Source organism: Amphiprion ocellaris, chromosome 20 (assembly GCF_022539595.1).
Source record: "Amphiprion ocellaris isolate individual 3 ecotype Okinawa chromosome 20, ASM2253959v1, whole genome shotgun sequence".
NCBI classification, from domain to species: Eukaryota; Metazoa; Chordata; class Actinopteri; family Pomacentridae; genus Amphiprion; species Amphiprion ocellaris.
In genome coordinates, this window is record NC_072785.1 from 15,371,174 (window position 1) to 15,397,935 (window position 26,762).

Genomic DNA, 26,762 nt, shown 5'->3' on the forward strand with positions numbered 1-26,762 from the left:
CAAGTGATTGAATCTTTTTCAGCAGAACATTTTCATGATTGCAGGAGGCGTGTTGCTTTCACTGCTATAAACTCTCATTTTGCCTTTGTGTATCAGGTGAAATTGAGCTGTCAGAGTACCGTGAAGCCAGCGCCCTTCAGGACAGCATTCTGCACTGTGTGAGGGAGGAGAGCACCAGGAAAAAGCGGCTACAGGCCATGCACAAGCAGAAGTCTCTGGACATTTCCAACACAGACTCCATTCTTTTCAGCCTGGACGAACATCGGCGCAAGTCCTGCATTGATCGTTGTGACCTGCAAGCCCCCCCTGTGGTCCCGCCTCCGTCCTCGGCCACGTCCCACAGCAGGCATCACATTAAAGGATCCTCCGATGGCTCTTCGTTTCGAGTGGAGGCCATCGATCCAGTGGACCGGCGGGGCTCTCGAGGCGGGCAGTCTGACATCTCCAAACCTGTCATCCCAGAAGTCCGCCTCAGCTGCATGGAGACCTTTGAGGACAAACAGGATCAGAGTTCGTTAAGCGGATCGACACAGGGGAAGGAGGACCAAGACCTCATTGACCTCTCCTCTGACTGCACCTCAATTCCAGAAAAACACTCACTGCTCTCCATGTCTGACAGCGACTCCTTGGTGTTCGAACCGCTGCCTCCTCTGAGGATCGTGGAGAGCGACGAGGAGTTTGACCTCAACACCATCATAGGTTCCAAATTCAACGGCAGTCCAAAGATCTCAGCTTCTCCTGCGAGCAGCAACACTTTGCGATTGTCTCCCGTGGTTCAGGTGAGCGTGGAGGACTTTTCCAGTGACAAAAAGACTCTCAAGGGAGAGGAGGGCTCTCTGAAAGCATTTTTGGAGAAGAAGCCTGGCCGCGTGACTCACAGCACCTCTCTGGAACTCCCTGACAGACCGGAGAACATCTGCCATGAAAGTCCCATGACCCTGAAGCAGAAGAGAGACCTGCTGAGGAAGAGCCCACATGTCCCTGACACCTCGCTAGACGACACATATGTGACCCCTGAAGAGGTGAGGATTGGGATGGGACCCGGCACGAGTCCATCAGGCAGGACTATCTTCCTGGACATCCCAGAAGACAGAGCAGAGCCTCTTTCCTCGCCAGAGAAAAGCAACAGCAATGATGACGAGGAGGATGGAGACGACGAAGATGAAGACGACATGGGCGATGAAGCGGACAGCGACCCCAAACCTGACAACGCAGATGATAACGATGAAGCCGAGTTTAAAATCCAGATCGTGCCCAGACAACGCAAGCAGAGGAAGATTGCTGTGAGCGCCATCCAGAGGGAGTACCTGGACATCTCGTTCAACACGTTCGACAAGCTGGGCGGTGAGCAGACCACAGAAACAGGTAACGAGAACGGACAGATAAACATCTTACAGTTGAAGTTAAAGTGAGAACTAAAACTGCAACTGAGAGTCCATGACTGACTCACCTGTGACCAACAGTTTTCAGGTGAATTAGAGGCCGTGTTTACAAAGAGCAGAGAGGAGACAACAGTAGAGATTAAGAGCAAAATGATACATACTTGATCAATAAAATAAATACTGGAGGAGCAAGTTGTCAGCAAGTTGTTGAAAGATACATTCAGCTTGGTGAAATATCATCCTAGAGTTGAGGCTGAAAAATGTAAATAGTTAATATCTATAGCATCTTTTTTCCCAGTACAATGTTGGACATGTTGATTCCATTTTTTTTTTTTAAATTTTTACAAAGTAAACAATCAAAGAAACTTTTTTTAAGCATTATTAGAACCGTGTCATTCATAATTGTGCATTTTTGAGACCTCTCTTTTTATATTTTACTTTATATTGCAGTAAAAAATGGACCCACAGCGACTAAAGATGCGACAGGAGTAAAAACAACCCTGCTGATGTGCAGTCACAGTTTATGTTCCTGACAAATGATTTTGTTTTTCTGACTCGCTCACAACAGCTGTCCCTTGGTCCTTAGCTAACGCTTACATCAATGCTGCATTTAATAAACAATTTTCCTGTACATTTTTGTGACTGTGGACCTTACGTACAACTTTTAACAGAAAAACTCAGGACTCACCATTCCAGTCTTGCTTTTATCTAGAAACTTTTGCTATATTTTACCTTAATTCTTTTTATTTTTTTAATGTCACACCCCTCTCTGCTGTAGTCTGTGTACGGCTTTGCAGTTCTTGGTTCACTTCGCACCATCAAAATGAATCAAATTAAAAATGGGTGTGAAACTTTCATTATCCATTTGTGAACAAAAATCAAAAATGACTCAATATTCTAATTTTCCCATTTGTGTGTTTCATGCTAGTGGTTGCACTGCACCAGTAGCACCCAGAGGAGTCTACAGTCACCCAACAACATTATGTATTATATATATATATAGTGCATCTGACTATGCAGTTATTTATAGGCTACACATAGGCCTTAATAAAATGCTATAGAAAAGATATTGTCTGCAACATTATTATAATAATGTTGGGGAGGCAACTCAAAAAGGTATTTTGAGGCTCTTTGTTTAATCTTAACAGCAACAATATTAACAATACATTGGTCTATGACTCCAGTCTGTGAGTAATATTCACATATGCCTCCAAACCTTCCCAAATGAGATAGCTGTTAAATTACTGCATGGTCAGAACACAACACAGAAATGCAAAATAAGAATATTAAGTCTTTTTTTTTTTTGTTTTTGTGAAGCAGCAACACAAATGCAAACAATTAGAAATTAAACTCAGTGACAATTACCCATAATACTACTTTAAAACCCATTTTTCATTTGATGGGTTTTCTTAAACAAAGAACTGCAAGGACTGTTGTTTTTTAAATATTCCTTTATGTTTGCAAATCTCTTCATCTTTCTGAATGAATTGTACTATGTGAATTCAGTTTTATTATTATTTTATCATCGAAGTAACATCACATTACCAGTGGGCGCTCTACTGCCCTCAGATCTTTACCCTACTAACCACTTCAGCTTTGTATTGTCCTCTGTTGTGTGTGTGTGTGTGTTCGCCTTTTCCATTATACAAACACTTCAGCAATGAGTGCGTCAAAGGTGAAATGGGGATACTTTAAACTAATTTATAGGTAGAAGGACAGGGCAGTTTATTGTGTATCGCTCTTCTACAAAATAGGGATGCTATTATTCATACTGATGCAACAAAGCACTAAACCTCACATAACAAATTAGAATTAAATTAGCCCTAAATGCACCTTAACTGTTGTGACCTTCAGACAGTAAACAATTGTAGAGCAATTTTACTTATGATTATCATTGGATAATATTCTCCTGGCATAGGCTAGCTTATATTCTGATGCCCACGCCCTGCCCATATTGCCTTGCAGATCACAAAGTTATGTCAACCTTGGAAAAGCCACGAGAATCTGCGTCAGCCCCAACTCTCGAAGCCGCTATGCCTGAAACAAGCCATCGTTCTTCAGTATCAAGTAGGATCCAAATACTTTTCTACACAATCCTTACCTTAATTTTTAGTCAAACTGTGTTTTTATTGTGGTTATAATAAGGAAAGCCTTCATTTTATGCATATTTGTTCATATCATTTTTCTCATTGCAGATGAATTTATTATGACTTTACATCAGTTAGAAATATGAAATATATATTTTTGGCCATCTTATCCATGAAAACAATACATTTTCAAAGGACACACACTAAAATAAATCACATTGGATGTTTCATGAATTTATTTCCTAAATAAATTCCCTCTAAACTATTGTTGTAATGATTTAGTTCTTCATAGAACTGGGCTGAATGTTTGAATTTTGTCTTTCTGATATAAGTGATGCTGACCATTCTCTTTTCACCTGTCTTCCCCCATTTTCATGAAACTACACACACATTTGTTGTTGCTGAAGCTGTAATGAGTTTAACAGACTCTTAGTCCTGTTTTCTGTGTCTGACCTTTAGCTCAGTACCGTCAGGTGAAACGAGGCTCTCTGGGAGCTCTGACCATGAGTCAGCTCATGAAGAGACAGCTGGAGCATCAGTCCAGCGCGCCGCATAACATCTGCACGTGGGAGGCGGGTCAGTTTCTTACTCCGTGAAGATGTTTTGAGAAGACAAGTAGATGTAGTAAGATATATAGGAAAACAAAAGACACTGCAAATTAATAGAAAAATGTGCAAATGAACAAATAGGAATATTCTGGTATATATTTCAACCAACAAATTTTGAATAGTTACATCATGGCTCATTTTTAGAGAAATTTGTCCTGTGCAGAGGGCTATGGAAAAAATATAGTTGATGTTATTCTGTTGCTTTATGTTTGGCAGGTCCTACAAAAACCAGCCTTCTCTCAGCACCAAGCACCGTCAGCATGTTCGTCCCTGCACCAGAGGAGTTCATAGACGAGCAGCCGACCACCATGTCTGACCGGTGAAGCAACCACTCGCTAACTATATCCGTCTGGAAGTAAGTCATCTTAATGCCTAATCTGACCTGGTGTGTTTCTACGTGATGTCCCAGGTGTCGGGACTGTGCGGCCGTCCTGGAGGAATACGACGAGGAGACCCTCGGCCTCGCAGTGGTCGTTCTCTCCATGTTCATCCACCTGAGCCCTGATTTGGCTGCTCCTATGCTCCTCGACATCATGCAGTCTGTGGGCAGGTACAGCAGCTCCACAGCAACCGTCCCTGCAATCTCCATCCACACAGCACTTCAGCGTTAAATGAAGTTTCATAACTCACTCTTAGCACTCATGCATAATTCATCCCCGAGCCCTAATCCGCTGCTTTGACTTCTTTCAGGTTGGCATCCAGTGCCAATTTTTCTGGACAAGCTGAGAGGTACAGGACATTAAAGCCTTTACTTCAGATATCCACTGTGCTTATAGATGAGTTTAATAATGTATATGTGAAGTGCGACTGCCTGTCTAACATTCTCCCTGTCATGCTGTGCAGTATGTTGATCCCAGGGAATGTAGCAGGTGTAGCCAAGCAGTTCCTTCGTTGTATGTTTCACCAACTGGCTCCTAACGGCATCTTGCCCCAACTCTTTCAGAGCAACATCAAAGGTCTGCATGAATAACTCAGAAATCCATAAAATGTGTGAAATGCAGCATTTATATAGAGACTCAGCATGCCTTAGCTGCTTGTGTCTGTTTTGATCTTGTTACAGGTTTATGCTTTCTAACCCACACCAGATGCGCATTTTTATTGTAAGAGTCTGAGATAAGTTCCCACTGGACACACTGTCTCCTCATTTGTTTTTATGTCCATTTTCATTTTCTCCGCAGATGGAAGTTTTCTGCGAACACTGGCCTCCTCGCTGATAGATTTCAATGAGCTGAGTTCTGTCGCTGCTCTCAACATGCTGCTGGAGGTGGGATGTTTCTTCATGTATGTGTGCTGAGTCATTACACCAGCAGGAGGAGCTCTTGTTAAAGACAACAGCTACGTTAAGCAGAAGCCCATCTAAAACAACAAATCTTCAGTGCATTTCAAGAAACCTGCCTTACATTGCACCACTGTACCAGATTATTGTCGCTGTTACGCCAAATAAACAGCACAAATCACTGATGTGTGAGGTCACCCGAGCAGTCATCTGTACTCCAGTGTCCTCAATCCCCTGCTCTCATCATGAGCACCGTGATTGATCAGGACTGAATGATCAGTTAAATGGAAATATCGTCGCTTATAGAATTTCATTATATAACCTTGCTATGGTTTATGCCTCTGTGCCCCCCAGGGCTTGAACAACAAAAAGAGCCTGCCAGCAGGGGGCACAATGCTGCACTGCCTGGACAACATTGCCACCTTCATGGAGGCTCTCCCCATGGATTCTCCTAGCAACCTGTGGACAACCATCTGCAACCAGTTCCAGACCTTCCTCACTAAACTGCCCTCTGTGCTTCCTCTGAAGGTAGATATCAACTGTTCCGTTCACTTAGTCATGGTCTGATATGGTATAATGTGATTATTGCTTGAGGAAAAAGCATCCAGCAGTGCCCTTGTCGGGTTCAATATGACAGTCTTAAAATTGTAATTGATTTGACTCTGACGCTTTTAACCTTGGAGGTCAGATTAGGGTGTGCTCTAATCAATTTATCTCTGCAGACAAATTTAAAACTCCAAATCCGGGAATATAGCCATGAACCATGCTACCATGTTCTGCACTTTAAAACACGCTGGCTGTTCAGATATCTTTTTTGCAATGTGTGTCTCATTAGTGCCCCATGGATTCCAGTTTAAGGATTATCATTTGTCTGCTGAAAATCCCAACCACAAATGCAACTCGGGTAAGTTCAAAGCAGAATTTTTTCCTATCACACTAGAAATTCTAGCTTTTAATACCTAACTGTTTCTTTCGCCATCCTGCAGAGCCTCCTGGAGCCTTTCTCCAAGCTGTTGAGCTTCGTCATTCAGTATGGCATGTTCAGTCTCTCCTACCTGGTAGAGCTCTGTGGACTGTGTTACAAAGCCTTCAACAAGGTACTCTTGAGTTACACACTTTGTGTAAAACGCATAGAGTTTGCAATATCTGTGCAGCCGTGAAAGAGTTAAACCTTTTAAACTGATCTGCTGTGTTAAAAATGTTGATCTCCTCTTCGCTGGCCTCGCACTCATCACTTTTTTTGGTGCTACACCTACTTCCCCGTCTCTCCAGTCAGCCAGAAATGTGGCCATGTGTCACGGATGATTAAGTAGGCAATCAGCCAGTATTGATTAACATGATTAGTTGGTGTGCTAGGGCCGAGGATGTATGTTTCTCAGTGGCTGGCTGAGACAGAGATGGAGCCAGGCCTGTCTGCACTGTTCGGCCAGATGGAGCCTCCGTCTTCCACCACTGTCAGCACTGCATGCTTTATGTCTCCTGCAGTATCGATTTTCTTCACCCTCTTTAATTCCTCACCTTATAATATCCGCATTTCAAAACCCGGAGTTGTGATGAGCAATTGCTGTAGGACCCTGTCTGGTGCAGTTGTTTTATGGCGAGGGGATGTTTCTGGGAAGCACGGGGAGGATTTTTCAGCTAGTTCATTTAGCTGTGGAGGTCAGTTTTTTAAGGACACGAAGTCAGGCTCTCTACTTTGTCGCTCCATGCACCATTTGTCACAGCTGCACCCCACTGTATGTGGCTGGGCCCTGTAGCTTAAGAACAGCCTTTTGATTTGCTATTTACCAAACCGACATGCTCCATTAACTTTTAATTATGAGGACGCCACGTCCAGGTATGCGCATTAACAAGCCACAAAGAGAGAAATGTCAGATGCAGCTCTGCATTCTGCATGAGCAGAAGAGCATGTGCCTGCTCCGAACATAAGCAAACATGACTGCAAAGAGAAAGAGAGAGGACAAACTGGAAGCCAGAAGATGACAGTGTGGTTTGTAAACAGGCAGCTGGGCTTTGTGTGGAAGGGATGAACAAAGAGAGCAGCCTGTCCTCGGGGAGGGAGAAGGCAGCCTGACAGCCTCATCTGAGCTGCCTGGGACTCTGGGAGGAGAGATCTGGACTGGCCTAAATCTACTCCTCGGCTTCACTATTCTCTGTCTCCCTGGCTCCCCTCCCTCCTCTCTCGCTGCCTGTCCTTCCCCCTCTATTCAAGCTACGGAGTTTATGCTCTCCTCGCAGCATGAGTAAGGGAGAGTGATAATAGAAAAAGGCAGTCTTGCTGCATCAGTACATTTACTCCACTTTCTATCTCCTCGCATCCAGGAGAGAGATAAGTTCTACATGTCCCGCATTGTGGTGTTAGAGCTTCTGCAGGCTCTCAAGTTCAAGTCTCCTCTGCCTGACACAAACTTGTTACTGCTGGTCCAGGTAAAAATACAACGTCCCTTTCCATCTCAGTTTACAAGAACCACTAAATCACGTCTACGTTTCTAAAACTTCCTGTGTGTTTTGCCAGTTTGTCTGTGCAGATATTGGCACACGACTAGCAGAATCCACCATCATCCAAAAGCACATGATCTCAACGCTGCCGGGGGTGAGACTTAAATCGCTGTTTGCTGCGATCCTATTAAAACCAGCCTCATAAAACAGCAGGAAATAAAGATAGGCCCAACTGTGATTCTTCCTAAAGGGTAAACTGCTTTTGTTCTCAACAGTGCACAACAGCAGCAATGGAATGCATGAGGCAATACATAAGTGAGCTTCTGGACTTCATTGCAGATATGCACACGCTTACCAAACTTAAAGTAAGTCTTGCTCTTCGTGTGAGTACCACACATTGCGCAGTATCTCATCATATATTGAGTTTTTCCCATATTTTGCCTGCTGTTCAGCCTTATCTTATCTGTTACTTAGAACCATATGAAGGCTTGCTGTCAGCCTCTGCATGAAGACACTTTTGGAGGCAACCTTAAAGTGGGCTTGGCACAAGTGGCAGCCATGGAGATCAGCAAAGGCAATCACCGCGATAACAAAGCTGTGGTCCGCTATCTTCCCTGGCTTTATCATCCGCCATCTACCATGCAACAAGGGTAAGAATGACAAAAGTAAGGAGAGCCCAGTGGTGTTTTATTGATTTGAAGGCACAGATCACAGACATTGCACATTTGCTTTGTAATCTGCCATATCTCCTGCTTCTAGCCTTGCAGAATGTGTTTTCCAAACTTTATTCACTTAGGTTAGCGTTAGAGATCTCTGCTTTGATAGAATTTGGTTTGTGGTATTTTTAAGGATTGTAAAAATGCACAAAAACAGCAACATATCCTTTCACAATCCCCAACCCATCAAATATTTGCAAGATTAATCGAAATGTAAGAATATGAGATATGAAGACAGTGGATGTAGAAACTGTATTTTAAGCTGATTTGTTTAACTGAGTTTCAACTTTTTGTTCCTATAGGCCGAAAGAATTTATTGAATGCGTGTCCCACATTCGTCAGCTGTCCTGGCTTCTTTTGGGCTCCCTCACACACTGTGCCCTGCACCAGGGCTCCACCTCCTGCATGCCCATCCCTCTAGACGCCGGCTCTCACATTGCAGATCATCTTATAGTCATCCTCATTGGCTTCCCAGAGCAGTCAAAGGTCTGGCACACACAATTCTCTTCCAATCACCATACTCAGGTTGTGTTAATTTGATCTGTAACCACCATAGCGGCCATTTTCAGTTACGGTCTCGATCTTTGTCCCCAGACGTCGGTGCTGCACATGTGCTCTCTGTTCCACGCCTTCATGTTCGCCCAGCTGTGGACCATCTACTGTGAGCAGGCGGCTGCTGCTCCATCCCTGCAGAACCAGAACCAGACAGAGTTTTCCTCCAGCGCCATCCTCACAGGCCTGGAGTTCTGGAGTCGGGTTACACCCAGCATCCTGCAGCTCATGGCCCATAATAAAGTGGTAAGTGCGTCAGCTGGATCCTTTTCAGGGATCTATGTGAGATGGCCAAAGCCCAAACAAGACTGCGGAAAAATAGTGTGCCTGTTCGGTAAAACCTGTTTTTTCATATCATGAGGAAACAGTAACTGTGTTAGACATAAGCAAAGTTTAATTGATATTTTCCTCTTAGATGGTAGAGATGGTGTGTCTTCATGTCATTAGTTTGATGGAAGCCCTGCAGGAGTGCAACTCAACCATCTTTGTTAAGGTTTGCTAGCAATTTAGCGTCTTCATAAATGGACAATATATGGTCATCTTAACATGCTACCTAATACTTACACATCCTCATTCTTTCCTTTAGTTAATTCCTATGTGGCTACCCATGATTCAGTCAAACCTTAAGGTGAGTCCTTAAACATGCACCTAACTACTGACTGTTTAAGCAAATTCACACTAAAATGGTGTCATCTTCTCCTCCTTCCTTCATCAGCATCTGTCTGCAGGGCTGCAGTTGCGTCTCCAGGCCATCCAGAACAGGGTGAACTGCCAGTGTCTGCAGGGCCAGACATCAGGAGTTCCTCCGTTCGCTCTGCGCAAATGGCTGCAGTGCACCCAGTTCAAGATGGCTCAGGTGGAGATCCAGTCGTCTGAGGCTGCCTCACAGTTCTATCCCATGTGACCTGCTCTGTGGTCACCTCTGGGTCGTCTGGGTCCTTAGACCTGCATGCATCTGCTCTGGCAGAACCCTGAGACCAAAAAAAAAAGGACTGATGCTGTGTGGGATTTGTCTGAACTGAATAATTTTCAGCACCTTTAGTATAATACCTGTATATGTACAGTAAATCTATGCTATTTTAAAGTACAAACACTGGAACTGGTGATTAAATGGTTTGGTAGGTCTGTGTGGAATAATTGTGACAGGTGCCTAACTGTTGTTATTCAACAGATTTGAAGTAAGAAGATGACTGAAGAGAATTTATATGGACCCTTGTTAATGATAGCGAGGGTCTTAAAACAAATGCTTGTTGAATCTTAGATATGCTCACTCTGTGAAATTCATATCCTATCACTTTTTAAGTTGCTTGGTTGCAAGCTGGATAATAAAAGTATGAGTTTTTCTAAACATTCCTAGACATTTGTCATTTCACATGAATTGCCGACCCCTTCAAAATTCAAATGTGGCATTTACTGCCCTTTGATGTCCTGACTGATTTGGAAAATGTCCAGTTTACCATAATGCAGATGGCAGGGTGATAAAAATCAGCTCTGTTAGCCTGCGCTTCTGGACAAGAAACTGAACCTGAGGTGTCTACGGGAAAATAACATGACATGCATTAGCCAGCTCCCGTCTGAGATCCTTGTCAGACTGTCAGTCATGCTGCCTTTAGCCATCAGAGCTCCGATCGATCAGAGGCCGATCTGAGTTGCGGCAGCAGCTTTGTAACTCGATAATGTGGAGCCAGACATTGGAGGTAAACAAGACTATTTCGGTTGTGCCTTCCCCCCCTCACCCCTACTCGCCCCAAAGTGGAAAGCCACCCCCCCCTCCCACTTGGTCCCTCTCTTCGTTGGCAGCAGTGAAACAGATTGGCCCACGCATACACCAAACAAACACAATTACCTTTGGCCTAATGTGGTTTGTTGTGATTAAGCATTGTTGTGAGGTCTAACTGTATTACCATGAAGCTCTTGTCTGAGAATAACAGATGACATGACAGCAGGGCTAGAAAGCTGAACAGCACATTAATCTTTGTTTTGATCTTCACTGCTGCAAGGATTTCATTATCAAGCTTTAAGATGAATTAGATCAGACGATATAAATGTATTCTGCGAGGATAAATTAGTTTATTGGACAAAAATAAGTCAGATTTGATTTGCATATATTTTTTCATAAGTATTACTTTTCAGTCACTGCATGTCTAAAAGGACCCATGTTGAGAGGTGTGTGGCAGATGAGTCACTAGTATAATGATATCACACAATGTGACTAATGAACACACACACACAGACACACACACAGACAGACACACACACGCTCCCCGGTGACCTCAAGCTCGCTGAATCAGGCTGCAGTGCCCCTTCTCATCAACCTCTAGTCTTGGCTCATCAAAGAGACCCTCTCCTGCTGCTCCTGTGTGTGCGCCAGTGTGTGTTAAAGTGATGCTGGCTTCAGGTGTGTGTGTGTGTCTGTGTGTGTGTGTGTGTGTGTGTGTGTGTGTGTGTGTGTGTTTAATCAAGTCCCCCTTGCTCTGGGGTTGCATCTGTCAGCCACTGCCACCGTTGTGATCGTTTGAACTCGCAGCCCTTTTCAAAAGAACCTCTCTCATTAGCAGCAGCTTATGTAATCAGTGTCCCACAGGTATCCAGCACTTTCCCCGCCCCTGCCTGCCTGCCTGCCCGCCCGCCTGCTGCCTCCTGCAGGACCATATGGGAGCACTGACCTGATGAGCAGGCAGCTGGAGGTACTGAGGGTAATTAACACTGACCAAAGGCCTCTCAGACGGAGAGGGTGTGAGTGGGTCCTCGAAGATGGTGAAGGTCAGCTTTGAAAGGACTCACGATGCATCACCTGGTGCGTGCATTGGTGGCATCCCTTCATTAAAGAGCGGCTCGACAGTTCCCCTCACGTTGTTAGCAGTTTTGCACAGAAACAACTTCCAAGAACCCCAATTTGAGAGAATATCAGCTCCCCTTTCGCTCTCTGGAAATACCTTCTGAGAGCCTTGTAAAACTTGTTGAGACAGTGACAATCCCTGGTACCCCTGCCTCGTGCTGTCACATTGCTTTTATTACAGTGAGATCCACAGCGCCCAGGCTGGACAATGCATGAATGTTTAAATTGCTCACAGTGTCCATTGGCATTACCATCAAGTGCCACATCCAAAGCAGGGAAGGCAAAGTGCTCTGTGGTGTCTCATTCACATTATAATTCATTGACATTCCTCTTCAGTGCTCTTCTGCATCAGCCTGTATAGTACAGGTTTATCCTCCTTGTTTGTTTCACATCATCGGCCACAGTTAATGTATAAAGCTCAAATTAAAACAGAAATGGGAACATGTCTGTATGACCGAGTGTAGCCTCTCTCAGAAGTCTCTTGAAACCATCCTTTTTTTTCTTCTTTTAAAGTCTTCATTTTCTTGTGGCAACTTGTGTTCTTGCTTGAGCTGCAGAAAGCCGTCACACGCACATGCTTTTTGATGACACTGTTATTGATCGAGCCCAGAGCGAGCACAATATGTGACCTATAAGTTTTCCTGTTTGCGTCATTAAACCCCATGGAGTGGAATACGCTTGGTAATCGCAGTTCATTAAAGATGCACTGTGTGAGACAGACTGAGAACATGTCCTCCGCTGTGGGGGGCCCAGGAGACATGGCCAGCACAGCTCTGCCCAAGACACAAATGGCACAACCCAGCAAACAAGATGGGCACAGGCTAAATACAACAGCCTCAATTTTACCACCTTTAGACCTGCATGTCTGCCTTTATATATCTGCATGTGTATCCCTTTAAACACACTAGACTGTAGGTCTGTTGTTATGTACAGTTTTATTTACAACTGAAAAACTCAGCAATGAAATCAACTTATGCACATCTTTTTATCTGTTTGGTATAATGCATAAATTGTGTATGTACTATTGATTGCCATATATACATTAATGGCTTGCTCCATCAACATGACAACATTGACATAATTCTAAATGGTAGCACATTGTTTAAATTTTTTACTATGTATAAACATATGTTCTGTTACACTGTACATGAATTAACAGTCCAGAAGGCAGATATTTAAATATCAATATTTACATTCATGCATCCATCATTTCTCTCATATAGGTATATGGTGGGGTATACTGTTAGCTAATACCTGTGCATGTTTAAATGCAAGCATGTGTTTTTTTCCCCCCAATTTTCCACAGTTTAGCCAATATCTATACTTCACTGACAGCCACAGAGTACAGCCCACTCTCACTGAGTACACTCATCTGCATGCATACTCACAGACAGACACTCATACACGCACACACACACATACACACACACACACACACACACACAGTCATGCACCCACAGACACACAGATTTAATGTAAAAAAGCAGAGCAGCGTTGAGTGATGCTCCAGTTCAGCTCAGTTGTGTTTTTCCAGCAGGGATGTGGAGGACGCCTGTGACAGCACTGAGTCACACACATCCCTGCTGAGGCCATCCTCTGTGTGCAACCTGATCTCTGGCTATTGGCTAAGTCTCCTGTCTGTCACCAGTCACAAGGTCAGCTCTAGGCTCACGTCCCCTGTTTCTATAGCGATGGGCTAAGCCCTTCTTGACAGATAGAAAAATAAAGATTGTCAAATCCAGACAAAACATGGCTGAAGGCATCTAGCTGACCCCAAGACTGTGGAACAACAAGATTTACCCGGATGAGTTGTGATTGCAGGTTTGAAGTTGTAGGGGTGCTTGCATTGAGTTGACGAATCAAAAACTGGGATTGGCAATATGATGCAGCACAGAAATAATGTTTGGAAAACACACATTCACATAGCACATCATTGGGACCCCTGACTTTTTAGCTGAAGTCTCAGGGAAACAGAAAAAAAGCATATCAAACACCCAGAGACAAAACAACTGATACCAAAACTCTTTGCAGAGCAAGCACGTTTTCTGCATCAGTGTCTCAACAAACTGACAGCAGGCTTAAAGCATCGGAGCATCACAAATTAATTATATGGTTTATAAATTATTCACTTAGAAAACAGAGCTATGAAGAAATAAATGGATTCATCAAGATGTTCAAGAGTTGTAAAGATGAGAATAACGTACAAGACTGTCCTTTTCTTTAAAGTAGAAAAATAAACTCGAAGATAGGTAAGTAACTAAAGAGAACCAATAAATACATGAATGGCTGAAATATATTACATTGAGCCTAAGTCTTCAGTGGCTTTTTTGGCATGGTAAAATAACCAGAACGTCCCATGTTGATGTCGCTGCTCCTCTTTTTTTAAAATATGGATTTCTTTAAATTGCATAGTCAGATGAATCCACATCTCAAAGCCAGGACCGGCAGTCACATCATGCCTCTCACAGAGCATCTGTCTCAAAAATGGAGAACAAAAGATGGACAGTGTGAGGATTGAAATATAAAAATGTTGCATTCTCTGTAAAAACGGCATGCATGTTATTTGTTGTGTGTGATGGGCTGTCCTGTCAGGCCGCCCGTGGGACTGCAGGGCTGCTGTATTGTCTGGTGTTCCATTGCAGATGTCAACAGTGTGTGAGGCCTGGATCTGCAGCAGACTGGCAGACAGTCCCTCTCCAGCCAGCAGCCAACCAGCCTGTCAGCAACACTTGCTGTTACTAAGAGCATAATGTTCAGCCTGCTGTGCCACTTTCGACACCATGGGGGTTTGTGGATCTTTCTCTCCGTCCTTTCTGACTTGTTTTTTTTTCCTTCCATCTTTTTTTCCAGCTTTCCTTCAGCCAAATGGTGTCTTCAGTCCGGGCAACATGCCAAGCAAAGGGGGAAGGTTTACCTATTTGAAAACCTCGGGTAGAACCCTGTTGCATTCTGGGTGAGAGGGGATTGTTGTATTGGGGGTCAGGGTGAGAGATAATGGTGACGTCGCTCCCTGTGTGCACCAGGAGACAGTCTATACCACAGTGTTGTTCGTACCCATGGCCTTCTTGTTACGGATGCTCATGGCATACTCCCCACGACTCGTCCCGTTTTCCTCTTTCCGTAGTGGTTTCCTGTAAATAAACATTTTAATAAAGTGAGGATGAATTCCTTGACAGGAGAGATTTGACGGTACATTCCCCCTCAGCTAAAGGCCACGTCATTAAACAGAGTTTCTATGCTGTTAACCTTCAGACTGATTTGATTTCTCGAGCTCCTCTGGATGGCTATGCTGGTCTCAGCGATCTTTTCTAATAAGCTCAATGTTCAAAAGGTCAATTTTGCAAGGAGACAGGAGGGGAAGACACATCTCAACACTGGGGATAAGGCAATTACCTGCTCGGACTGGTAGATGCAATCCTCCCCCTAAGTAATGAGTATGTGTGGCTGTCAAAACAGTTTGGGAATAAGATATAAGATCGATACATAACCTCCTGTGAAATTCCTTCTCAACACTGGTTGCGCTGCAATACTGTGAGTAGTGCAGAAATAAAGCTTCAACCCATGATCCCCTTGCTGCTGCTGCTGCTGGCCTGTGAAGAGCAGTATCATTCAATGTAGCCCTTTTCATGCACTCCTTGATGCCTTTGTGGTTATTATATTTGTGCAGTGTACTGTGGCTTGTGCACCGACCCCCTCAGCTGCTCTCCCCTGCTCGGGCTTATGTAACTCAGAGACAGATCTGAATACAGTTAGTACAGTCATTGTCCCACTCAACACTGTACAGTGCCTTCACTGGCACAGAGGACCCTTGAGCGACATCTTAGTTCAGTGTTTCTCCTCTCCTCTCCTCTCCTCTCCTCTCCTCTCCTCTCCTCTCCTCTCCTCTCCTCTCCTCTCCTCTCCTCTCCTCTCCTCTCCTCTCCCCTCCCCTCCCCTCCCCTCCCCTCCCCTCCCCTCCCCTCCCCTCCCCTCCCCTCCCCTCTCCTCTCCTCTCCTCTCCTCTCCTCTCCTCTGAAAGCCCAGGCTAGCCAGTCCAACGCTGACGAACAGTCATGCTCAGTCCGGTCCAGCACAAATCTTTTACCTTTCTTGGGCACCGTGCAGGGAGGGAATTGTGCAGACACGGAGTTCTTACAGGGTGAAATGAGCTCATACGTAACATAATGCAAAATTCATAATGTAAAAAAACTGCTCTACAAGAAAAAAAAGACTGTTTGTGAAATATTATCCTTTTGTTGAGGAACAAGAGTACAATTTTTATTACCTTTTTAAAGTGACTATGGAACAATTGATAGGCAACAAATGCACCATTCTCAGTTCAGTACACTCAGAGATTTTGTTACAATTTTTATTTTCTTATCTGAGCTGATAATGGCCTCCCTGTGCCTGAAATTACTCAGTTACAGATTGATGGTGTTTCTGATATTATGTCCAAATTCTTCCACTAAGTTGAATCGACATGTCTGACAAGATCTCAGTTAAAACTTAACATGTGTAGCATCAATAATACACCTGATTTCATAATGTGCTCTTGCCTCCTTTTGCTGAATCCTTGTCTGACACAATAAATCAAAAATAAACAGCTGTAAAGTCTTAAAATGTGTCTTATGGAAAATTTACAAGCTAATCAGATTTTTTCATTTCCCTCGGATACCAGCAATATTTATAGGAATATTTCTTGCCGGTCTGTCATTTTGATAAATGTTCAATCAGGAATTCTTCCTGCATATGCTCACTGAATATTTATTGCTGCCATCCCAATTCGTCAGCTGTCTTTTTCGATTGCCCCAGTACGCTTGAGCTAATCTGATTTTCGCCACACCTGTTAAAACAGCCATCTCTGTGCTGTCACATTTTAAAACTGTTCCTGTCTTCGGCTGTTTTCTGCTGTCATTTCGGCGCCGAGCTCAACCTCCACCTCTCCACCTCCTGCGTTCATCAACGCTCCCCTGCAATCCGGCTCAGCTTGACTCCATCCAGTTTTTCAGTTGAAGGTACACAAGAAAGAACTTTCATCTGCCCCCAAAGTCACTCTAAGGATGCTCTTTAAAGGGTTTCCACTCGTTTTTGAAAGAAAAATCACAACAGTGTCTAAATAATAAGCATTTTGAGAGTGTTTCCTCAGTAACTGTAAGTTTTTCAGCAGAGTAACATGGCTCTAAGGATGGAAATTTCACCACTTTGGTCCAGATTGAAAACATTCACGGATCCTAGAGGATGAATGCTACTTTGGTGTTTTTTCCTGTCTCGCTACCATTAGGTTGAAATGTGCGAGATTTAGTGAAATGTCTCAGCATCTTTTGGATGGATTGCCAAGAAAATCAGTAAACACACTTCCCCCTCATGATGAACAGTAATGCCCTTGGTGATCCCTGAACGTTTAATCTAGTGCCACTATCAAGTCAGCAGCCAGCATGCTATTTAGGTTAATGAACACGGGCATCAGCATGCTGGCATTCTCACTGTCAGCATGTTAACGTGCTGATGTTACCCTTTGTGCAGTATAGCCTCACAGTGCTGCGACCTGGATGTTGACTTTTAGTCTTATTATAATGTTATATTACAAATAAAAGTCATATATATAATACAAATTCTCCTCATTTTAACTGAGGCTGGTCACTTTAACTTTTGGCTTGTAAACAATGATTATGATACGTGGTAATAAATTTGAGGACTAAGTATGATATTCCAAACAATTGCTGACCAAAAAACAGCTTTTAGGTGAACATGCATTTAATTTATTACAGTTTGGGCTTGTTGGAGGCCTTATGGTTCTGGAAAAAAGTTCTGAACAAAACGCGTGGGTATGACTCACACTTCTTGTTGTCAGCTGGGAAGGGTCGTATGGCTAAGCACACCAGGGAAACATGCTGGCCATATGAGACAGATGCTGCTTGCTGTGTCCCTGTGGGACCCGGGGAAAGCCTGAGAAAAGAAACTCTCCAGCCCCGGGGTGGAAACACACTCTGCTGTGGGGTTGGTGGTGCTTGGTTGATGCAGCTGCAGCTCGGGGGTTTGGGATATACCAAAGTTTTCTCTGAGGGACGCCACTGTTTACAGCCAGTCTGGGAATTCTTCTGCTTAAAATAGAAAGTCAACGAGGTCGATATTCATTTAACGTCATCCAGTGTCACTGAAGTTCGCTTAATGAGTTTAACTTTTGATGTTTTTTGATTGGTCAGTATTTCAACTAATGAATCAATCAATCTTTACTGTTCCCGAGGGGGAAATGTAGTTTGCAGCTAGGTGATCATACGCAAAAAAAAAAAAGAAAAAGAAAACAAAAGCAGTAACAACCAATCACAGAACACTGTAAAGCACCGATAAGATAAGAGACAAAACTGATACCTTCCCTGTAGGAGGGCAGTAGAGGAGTCTCCCCACAGACCAGCCGACCCAGATTCTATATCTTTAAAAAGCCTGATACATTTCTGGAGTTCACTTAAGAAAGATTATGATAAAAGTTTAACAGGTCTAGAACAAAGGAAGATTTAGCCCTTTTTTGTCACTAAAGTAGTGAACAGATGGAGGCAACTCAAACTCTGTGACCGAAGGATGACCTGGATTAAACATGCTTAATGTAGATGTTAAAAAGTTGAATCTGACTCAACTCTGAATTTTGACTGGAGCGGTTGAGGTTTCCATAACACACCATAAAGCAGAAAGATAAACCAGCTTTAATAAAATGGCAGTTAAACGGAGTCACCATTGATCGACTGTCTCGCCTATAAACACTATCAACATGTGGCTCTCTCAAGACATTATTCTGTTTTTGTACCAGAGTGACTTTGGCGCCCCATTTAACATTTGCTGTTAAATTGATGCTTAACTGTGGTCTTCCGTTTGGTTATCATCCCATTATGATGAAGGAATGACTGATGACACCATGTTACAAGGTTTTTAAATATGACACCATGACCCTGTTCTGGCTCCTGTAAAAGATGAACAATCACTGCATCGCCAGGAGAGCATTTATAACATGCTGTTTTAATAAAAACTGACAGTTGCTGCTGTGCAAAATTTAAGTAAGAGGTGAGAAACAGCAGCCCTATGTTGTGCCACTTTTACATACTTATGATTTCTTTTCGCACTTTGTGTCATGCTAGTTACAAAGTCTAGCCAGTTAGATTTAAGACTGAAATGAGTCATACGCTTTTCCCTAGAAGATGTGTCTGGATAGTGTTAAAAGCTAATGGAAAAGCAATAAACAGAAGTCGGACATGAGCCCCTGGGGTCTTATGATGATTACACAAAAGATTTAACATCCCCAACCTGTCCCAATATATCTCTGTTTGCAGTCGCATTTCTGTCTTAGCTCATTTTTAAAGCATTTCATAATGACAAAGGAAATGGCAACAGGTCTAACATTGTCCACTTAGGTGATCTGTCATGTGCTACACTCTAGTATGCTCTGACACTGGTGATCTACAGCCTGCTGGAAGGTGCTCCAGCCCGGTTAATTTCTCCCAGGATGTAATCTCCGCTCAGACTGACCATGTCGCTTTGGGCCACCACACAGGGCCGAGCGCTGGGGCCTCAAACCGACCTCTACCCAGGCCTTCAATAATAGATGCCATGCTGTTGACACATGGCAGGTGGCAACACAACACTTCACAGGTTAGATGAATATTTCATATCAAAGCTGTGCAATCACAGCGCACATTCCTGTTTGAAGTTTGGGGAATGGATCATGGCGAAATTGGGACATGTGTTGGGCTGTTTACAATTACTCCAGCCATCTGGAAATTAGAGTAACATGCTATGGTTCAAAGAAAAAGTATTTAAAAACAGAATGTAAAAATCTGTCACCAGTTTTGATGCTGCTGCTTTAGCAATTTTGAAAATAAAACCTAGGAGATGAATAATGTATCAATAAATTCCGGATTTGACACCATTTTAGAGCGTTTTCCCCTTTAATCGTGTCTCTGGTTGAGTATTTTGGACATTCTGTATTAGCCTTGGACAGGACCAGCTGTGATGTATTATCCGTCTTTGGACAAGCCTCCCAGAACGGGAAGTGATTGGGAAAAGCATCTAGCTTCATTAGTCAGTTGGTTTGAGTTTTATTTGTTTTGGTTTCTTGGATGGCTGACAGCCTGGACTGCAGCATCATGTCTTTTGCTTCGGATGGCACAGCAACACTGAAACTCAGCGTGTGTCTGAATCCTCTTCTTTATGCTTGCACACACCAGCCTCCCTGGTGCTGTGGACTCTGAATAGAATTGTATGGAAGTGTTTTTTCTTCTAGGTCCCCTTTGCTTCTGACAGATGACTGGCAGACAGAGATTATAAAAAATAACAAAAGGCCAGGAGGGCTGGGACCTGCAGAGCTAGCTCCTCTACTGTCTATGGTGCTCAGGCCCTGGCCCTCGGCCAGCTGATTTTCACTGGGAAAGCCCGGAGCACTGAGGGGCTGTAAGGACTATATATAACCGGCTGTGTTTTTCTCACTGACGAACCCTTTCTCACATTGTTATTGACTAAAACGCTCAATTACTGCGTTTGCTCGCTTTGCTAGACAACATTTTATCTGTCCTTTTCACTCAGTAGATTTCTCTCCTTCGTCTCAGGAGCGATGGATGATTAGAGCATCCATGACAAATGCTAAAGGAATCACATTTTTCCCTGGACTGCTCTCCTACTGGCTGGTGACTAATGAATGTCTAATGAGGCCAGTCTGGACCGGTGTATTTTCTCCTTCTCATTCAGAATGGAGGGCAGCTTGGCATGGCACAAAGTCTGCAGTCTAGAGCCCACAGAGCTTCAGGACACGACCTGCTTGCATGTATAAAAGATGTGGCCTGCGACTGAATGACTGCGCAAATTAATTCATAAATAATGACTTGGGTTTGGGGCTAGAGCCCGTATTGCAACAACACTTTCCTACCACTGCTGCATTAAAAAAGGTGCCCCTTGGCTACACAGGGGGCTGGAGAATTGCCATAATGAATTCCTGAGCCAACCACCCATTACTTCCGCGGCCTGACTTTGCCTATTTGTTGTTTAAAGAAAGGAGAAATAGAGTTCTGCTGAGGAAAGCCATATCTGCCATGCAGGCTTAATACACTTCCATAAATATAATTTGGTATGATACTAAATCTATTTAAATGCATATAAATAAAACACAGAAGGAGCTCCCTAATTTAGCACACATGGCTGTTCTCACATAGTTGTGTGAGAGTCAACATTAATGCCATATTTTATCGAGTGTGTAAATATGCCAAGATGATGTATGTGTGTATGTAAAGATGTTGTGTGCTCATGGATGGATGCACACAAGTGTCCTCTGCATCCTTTTGCACGATGCAAACGTGTGAGTGTGCGTTTGCTAAATGTCTGCGAACATTTACGTGGATGTCAGAGTGCATGTGACACCGTGCAGCCTGAATGTCGCAAAGGGAATTGGGTCTGGTTGTGCTGCAGGCTAAAACCTCACACAGCCTTTCCTCTAATAAGCCAAATGGGGGAAATGCTGCAACAGCAGTGTCTTGGGATTCCTCTGCTTGCCTCTTGCTTTCACATTCATGAATCCAGCTGCCACTCTAGGAAGCTTTAGACACTTATGTAAATTAAAATCAGCGCAGTATTGTTAGGTCATCATGCACTTCAATAAATTAATTTAGAGCATAGGATGTCGCTGCGTGACTCTGTAGTGGATCTTCCTCAGAGACATTTACAACCCCTTCCATTATTTAACCTCTGACCTCAGTGTGACCCAGGAGGGTGATGACAGGGTCACTGTAGCCTCCTGCACACAACTAACACGAATTACACGTGAGATCTTGAGTGGTCGGCCCACGACAGATACTCATCTCAATTTCTCGTCACTTTGAAATAATTTGGATGAGATTGAGAAACTTGCTGGAATATTACAAGAACAGGAGAGGAAAGGGAAGAGTCACGTCTAACCTCTTGATAGCCTTGTAGCAGATGATGATGGCTGAGAGGAGGAAGACAACTGAGGCACAGCCCACCGTTCCAAGCACTATGATGTCCATCTTCATCCACCAGGGCCTCAACAAGGGCACTACGGGCTCTGCCACTTAGAAAAAGAGACAAGAAGGGGCAGGAGAAGAGGGGTGCAGATACAGAAAATGAGAATAAACATATTGTATTAAACCAAATAAATCCCAAAAATTGTTCAAAATCCAAAAAACATTCACTATGATTACACTTAAGCCACAATGCCGGCTTGAGTGTCATTAGATCGCCGGTGAGCTGCTCGACTCTTACACAACACAATAACAGAGCAGCATGGAGGTGATTTTCTTCACTCCTCTCTGAGCTGGGATGCAGCCGTGTCCTCGCCTGTTCTGTAGGTCTAAGGTTCAACGTTCAAAGATATCCAAGCCGACACCATGAATCATTTAAGGTCCCGTCAGCCTTCCCTACACCAGCACTCTTGTCCACACCAATTACTGTTGCAGGAACCTCCTGCTCTTTCCACATTAGATCTGTGGAGTAAGACCACTCACCAGGAATGTTGTATAACATTATGTGCATCAGCAACTTCGTGTCTGTAATGCAGAACTTCTCTCCCCTCTTTCTGCAGCATTTGATGCTCCCCCACCATCTATAAATCAGTTTAGTCATGTGCATATCTGTCTATCTATGAATGCAGGTTTGTTCCAGCTGAGAAAACACCCTGCACTGAATAACAAACCCACAACTCCAGCACGTAGTGTTATTTTGTTATGAATGAGAGGAACGATTTACACCATGGCAACAAATACTCCTTAGTAATGCTGTAGACGAGTTTCCAGCACAGCACATTTCTACGGAGCAAATAAAAAGGCACGGCTCTCCCCAATACAGCGCACCACGTCATAAGTCACTATGAATTTAAAAGCTCCTCTCAGGCAAACTTCCATTTTAAATCCTGCATTTTGTCAACGGCTGTAGGATTTAATTCAGTCAGTGGTAAGGATCTACTTCATTGTGATAAAGCACGCTCCTTTGAAGGGACCTCAGATACCATTTTTAGCCCACATACTTAACAGTGCCAATTTTCCTCCATTTTTTTTTTAGACTTTTAGGACAAAGATAAGGTCTCAGTCATTGTCCCAGTTTTTCATGCTAGCTATGCATATTCATGGCATTTTTAAAGACTACAGTTTAAAGCAAAATTTCAGCTCTAAAAGCTCAGCAAATTGGGCTACTGAAGGAATATCAAGATAATTATGCGTCTCTATAGATTAAATTGAGAACTAAGAAAAAACTTCCATTGAATGAATTATTCATGCCGTCTCCACCCTCTGCAAACATTTCTGAGTAAAGTTAAAAAGGAGGAAAAACTGGCCCATTTATCACATTTATCATGACATACTGATGTTTATCGAGGCATCAAACGTTGTCAGCGCAACGCTCAGAGATCCACTCGTGCATTAGCTGTCATTGGGCATTCAAACCCCCACCTGAGCTTACAGTCAGATGGTCTTGGCAGCATTCATGCAGTGACCTTGACAACAATCACAAAAGGGTCTATAAGTCTCGATTCGTAGGTACCTCACACGGCAAGTCGGAGGAAAACAGACGTCCGTCCACATTGACCAGACAGAAAAAAATCATTGGAACTAATTGGTTAAAACCTTTCCACTGCCCAGTGATTAAGTACTTCTCTCTCCTCATGATATTACGGGCTCAGGGTGAGTGATTCAAAAGAGTCACAGTAATAGCTCAGAATGGCTGCATCATCAGCAACGCCTGTCCCATATTTCAGCACACTATTCATTAAGGTGCTTGAGACGACAAACAAATCACATCAACTTTCAGCAAGCAGGTCAGTGAAATATGTTTTCCGATCAATCAATGCATTTACCATCTCAAAGTGAGACGAAAGAGGGAGTGTGAGGGGAAAAACTGCCACAACCGGCGCTGGATCAACACAGATATGCACGTTTGTTGTATATGAACACACACACACTTATTGCCGGCAGCTTAACTTCAAAACGATGCTGGAACTACTGGGCTGGTTCATTAGGCCCTTATCTCTATCAAATTAAAGCTAATTTAATTAACTCATCTGTGTTTTAATCAGGGGTCCTCCGGGGGAAACCCTACCACTGAACCACTGAGCTTGGCAGCCCAGCAGGCATGGATTTCACAGGCAGCTGGGTACTCCCCAAGGTCAGACCCAGCATAAATTAGTCCTGTGTTCAGCTGTCAACATCCTGCTGGCTCTATCACACACACAAACGTAGTGCACGAGTGCAAATCTGCGCCCATGCACGGGCACTAACACACTGATCTCAAGGGATTGATGGCACTTTTTTCCTCTGTGCATAAATGGAAACACTTCAAGTTAAACTGTTTCTTCAGACTAGCCAGTTGCTTGACACCTGCATCTGGCTAGAAATGAGATCCAACTGTGGGGTGAGAGCAGACGGGGTGAGACAGACGGACTGGGAGGGAGACAGGTGTGAAACCTGGGAGCGTGAGCTGGAAGTCTTACCTGGGGTGGCCAGTAGCCGCGGTGGAGGCGGTGGAGGCGGAGGTGGAGGGAGGGGAGGGTATCTTCTACAGTGGCATGCCAACTGGCACTGTTCACTAACTTTCTCCGCCACAGTCCGTGAGCATGACCTCTGGAGCTCTCCCTTATGGCGAGGGAGAGAGGAAGAGAGAGACATTGAAATGACTGACGCTCTGTCCTTCAGTGCATTACTCAGAAGTACCATCAGCACAACGCTGTGCAGCACAAATGGAGAGGCTTGAACACTCAGCAGCCTCTCAGTTAGCAGCACTGTGGATATCCTCTCAGCATTCTTTTCATATCACACAGCTCCAGTGTTGTTGTCACTGGGGCTGCTGTGTATATAGTACATGCAGAATAGTATCACGTCGATGGCTGCAGCCCGCTCCCTGTAAGAAACCACCCACCAACAGAGTGGGCAGCAGGCTGCCCCGAGGAGTGTGCGTGGGTGGACTTGGAAACTCAAGCAGATCACATTACACATGAACCCTGGCAACACTGCGTGCGTGTGAACAACAGCTCACCACTATCTGTAGGCAGCAGCGCAGGGCAGAGGTTAGAATACTCATCACTAACATATGCCTGCTGCAGGGATCCTGGTGGGATAACTGAATGTTGCTATCATAAAAACACAGTTGGCTACTCCATGTTCCCACTACAAGAGAGCTGAGTGTCTGTGTGTACTTGTGCAAAGCTGCAAATCCTCATGCCTTTCTGGAAACTCACTACACACATGCATGTCTGCCAGTATTTCCAAAACACAGGTGTGCTCTCCCCAACATCCAGTGCAAAGACTCAAGCAAAGCATAATACATTAATTGCAGCCTAACAAGCACATGCATTACTTGGAAAAGATAATTACTTTGGCGGCTCTCATCCACGCTCCATCAGTAAATCAAACTCAAGTTACAATAGTGTAACCTCTTCTCATGCGTAATTTGACAAGTGGCGCGCCTGAACGTGATCCTTACCTGGCAGGAGAGTAAAAACAGTGAGAGAAGGCAATGACCGAAGAAAAAAGGCCAGAAACTTAAAGTAAATGGCATTAGATCTTGGACCAGCATTCCTCTTGCGCTGTTCTCGATGATACTAGGCAGCGTTTCCAACAAATGAATGCAGTATACATAGGCTTTAACTGTTTGGGAAATAACCATCCACCCTCTCCAGTTCAGCGGCGATATCTGTGACAGGCGTCTCCAGAAATAGTTTATGCCACAATCATTTTCCTCTTGAAATCCCGTTGTCGATAGCATAGGACAGGCGAGCCGGTGGAGTGAGTAGCCAAATCTCGATAATTCACATCTCGAAAGTAGTTTTTTTTCTTATTGGCACTCAGATAGCGACCTGAATCACGCCGCTACTCCGCGCAATGTGAGGGCGGTAGATGGCCCGTACCTTACATTCCTCCTCGGCTGCGAGCATGAGTGCAAATGGGCCACTCAAGCCATCGAAGTTGAAGAAAAAAAAAAAAAAAGAAAGGAAAAAAAAAGCCGAACAGAGAGAGATCCTCAGGAATATCGGTGGTGGTAGGATTTCCTCGCAATAAGCATCACACATATCCCCCCTCCTCAACTTATCTAGGCTGAACAGTGTATGGGCGAGTCCGGAGGGCAGAGCCGAGGGTTAAAGTGATGCATCCCCCCTCTGTGCCAAAATACAGCGGACTGCTTTATACGGGAGCATCACCGCCGCGCACTTGATGCAGCGCTCACATCAGCTCATCCTGACAGCCTTCTCCAAAAGTCCCCCCAAAACACACACACACACACACACACACACACACACACACACACACACACACACACACACACACACACACACACACACACACACACACACACACACACACACACACACACACACACACACACACACACACACACACACACACACACACACACACACACGCACAAGGGGGAAGGGCATGCGCTTATGAAGGCGTTGTTATAATGTCAGCTGGGCTTTGTTTGTTTGTTTATGTTTGATTTGTGTGGGGTTATTTTTTATAGTGATCCACGCAGAAAGTATAGCCCACAATGCGTGGAGGAGAGTCCGTAAGGATGACGCGTACTAGACCGAATTAAAGTCAAGTGGAGAGAGAGAGGGAGAGAGAGTGCAAGACGCCTACCGACTGAAAACACTGCCGTACCCATGTTTGATGTGCTGCGCGCCTGCTAGAGCACTCTGTGGTTCCAATGTCCCAAAGTGGGCTGAGATAAACAATACTGATGTAACCTGGCATTTACTGATCATGCACCACAACAAAGCACATTTACAAAGCAGCATCTTTAAAAAAAAACAACAAAAAACAAAGTTAAATTCATGTGTTTCCATCACTGCCTCACCACCTTTGACACCCCCCACACTGATATAAGAGGTGATGCTGTAGGGCAG

General features: G+C 44.1%; 2 protein-coding genes across 8 annotated transcripts in view; one reads left to right on the top strand and one right to left on the bottom strand.

Annotated features, from left to right (window-relative positions):
- LOC111578958 (protein unc-79 homolog) overlaps nt 1–10,408 on the top strand; it is a 33,707-nt gene extending 23,299 nt beyond the window's left edge. For 6 of the 7 annotated variants that reach the window (XM_023285975.3, XM_023285976.3, XM_023285981.3 and 3 more), the window contains 20 exons: nt 97–1,365; nt 3,348–3,449; nt 3,929–4,045; nt 4,294–4,396; nt 4,487–4,627; nt 4,768–4,806; nt 4,921–5,033; nt 5,256–5,341; nt 5,708–5,881; nt 6,189–6,257; nt 6,340–6,450; nt 7,676–7,780; nt 7,869–7,946; nt 8,068–8,157; nt 8,267–8,442; nt 8,811–8,994; nt 9,103–9,306; nt 9,476–9,553; nt 9,647–9,688; nt 9,776–10,408. In XM_023285975.3, coding sequence (XP_023141743.2) covers nt 97–1,365; nt 3,348–3,449; nt 3,929–4,045; nt 4,294–4,396; nt 4,487–4,627; nt 4,768–4,806; nt 4,921–5,033; nt 5,256–5,341; nt 5,708–5,881; nt 6,189–6,257; nt 6,340–6,450; nt 7,676–7,780; nt 7,869–7,946; nt 8,068–8,157; nt 8,267–8,442; nt 8,811–8,994; nt 9,103–9,306; nt 9,476–9,553; nt 9,647–9,688; nt 9,776–9,964 — 3,470 coding nt within the window. In that variant the 3' untranslated portion in view covers nt 9,965–10,408. The remainder of the gene's footprint in view (nt 1–96; nt 1,366–3,347; nt 3,450–3,928; nt 4,046–4,293; nt 4,397–4,486; nt 4,628–4,767; nt 4,807–4,920; nt 5,034–5,255; nt 5,342–5,707; nt 5,882–6,188; nt 6,258–6,339; nt 6,451–7,675; nt 7,781–7,868; nt 7,947–8,067; nt 8,158–8,266; nt 8,443–8,810; nt 8,995–9,102; nt 9,307–9,475; nt 9,554–9,646; nt 9,689–9,775) is intronic. The other variant, XM_023285979.3, reaches the window with a different exon arrangement.
- A 2,409-nt stretch (nt 10,409–12,817) lies between these two features.
- On the bottom strand, nt 12,818–26,111 carry prima1 (proline rich membrane anchor 1). The gene is made up of 4 exons (XM_023285974.3): nt 25,340–26,111; nt 24,351–24,492; nt 21,809–21,941; nt 12,818–15,030 (listed from the first exon to the last, which is right to left on the bottom strand). The coding sequence occupies exons 1-4, from the start codon at nt 25,619–25,621 to the stop codon at nt 14,931–14,933; spliced, it is 657 nt and encodes a 218-aa protein (XP_023141742.1). The 5' UTR covers nt 25,622–26,111; the 3' UTR covers nt 12,818–14,930.
- Between the last annotated feature and the right edge of the window lie 651 nt (nt 26,112–26,762).

Excerpts from the sequence above, each read along its gene's own strand:
- prima1 (XM_023285974.3), bottom strand. The coding sequence starts at position 25,621 with ATGCTATCGACAACGGGATTTCAAGAGGAAAATGATTGTGGCATAAAC. Across the intron at positions 24,493-25,339 it reads TGTTTTTACTCTCCTGCCAG|GGAGAGCTCCAGAGGTCATG; the intron begins GTAAGGATCACG and ends CCTCGCCATAAG. Across the intron at positions 15,031-21,808 it reads TGCTACAAGGCTATCAAGAG|GAAACCACTACGGAAAGAGG; the intron begins GTTAGACGTGAC and ends GTTTATTTACAG.